We start from the raw sequence: 897 nt of genomic DNA on the forward strand, positions 1-897 counted from the left end.
TAATAGACAACAAAACGTTTATTAAATTAAGGTGAATAAGTGCAACAGAAATCAGCAAACAACAGGTCAACCTATTACTGCTCTCCAACATCCAGTCAAGACTTTCTGTTTTCAGATATCAAATGTTAGAGAGCTGCAGGAGAACAGAACAACCTTTAAAAACTAGAAGGATCAGATGTTTTAAAATAATAAAACTTCAGACGGATCCTGACATCTCATGTTTTTGTTTTTATGTTAGCAGGAATGTTGCAGTTTTTGACTTGCAGTTCAGAAAGATCAGAGACATTTTAAAGCTGCTTGGTTTCAGGATGACTGCACACAGAGCTGGATGATTGAAGCATGCAGTTTCTAACGTGTTGGCCAGTTTGTGACCCCAAAATGTCTGCAACAAACGAAGAAGCGGCCAAACCCAATAGACTCTCACAACCTGGTCACAGCGCCAGGCGGACTTGACCTTTTCGGTCCAGATCCATCAGGCCCATGTGCTGCAGGACCCTCAGCTTGATATCGCTCACTTTCAACTTCAGCTGCTTCATTCTCTGGATGGTGAGTGATTCCCTGAAAAAGTCAGAAAAAACAAAGAACGATGATTCCTTGGAAAGTGTAATCTAACAGCAAAGCCCTGCTAACACAGTGTGAGGACAGGTTCCCCTATCCTCCTGCAGCCTCTGCAGCTACGTGCTGAGAAGAAGAGTCTCTGTAGCTCATTTTAGGTCYTATTGACACCTGATAGTTAGATAAAGTGTTACTGAATTCACTATCTTTTTGTGTTTTCTTCTGGAATTTTAAGGTGAAATGTTTCTCGTTATTAGACCTTTATTTGAGATTTTTAAGTTGTTTTGATGCCTGTTGTAAAAAGATTTTATCAGAAAATAGTAAAAAAAAAGTGAGTAGAAA

The 897-nt window shown here is 39.5% G+C and overlaps 1 protein-coding gene across 1 annotated transcript in view; it reads right to left on the bottom strand.

Annotated features, from left to right (window-relative positions):
- Window positions 1-897, bottom strand: part of ska2 (spindle and kinetochore associated complex subunit 2) — a 22,243-nt gene continuing 21,346 nt past the window's right edge. Inside the window, exon 7 of the mRNA XM_014020345.1 lies at window positions 1-558. Within this exon, the coding sequence (XP_013875799.1) occupies window positions 432-558 (127 nt within the window). The 3' untranslated portion in view covers window positions 1-431. The remainder of the gene's footprint in view (window positions 559-897) is intronic.

The sequence above is a fragment of the Austrofundulus limnaeus genome, unplaced genomic scaffold (assembly GCF_001266775.1).
Source record: "Austrofundulus limnaeus strain Quisiro unplaced genomic scaffold, Austrofundulus_limnaeus-1.0 Scaffold249, whole genome shotgun sequence".
NCBI classification, from domain to species: domain Eukaryota; kingdom Metazoa; phylum Chordata; class Actinopteri; order Cyprinodontiformes; family Rivulidae; genus Austrofundulus; species Austrofundulus limnaeus.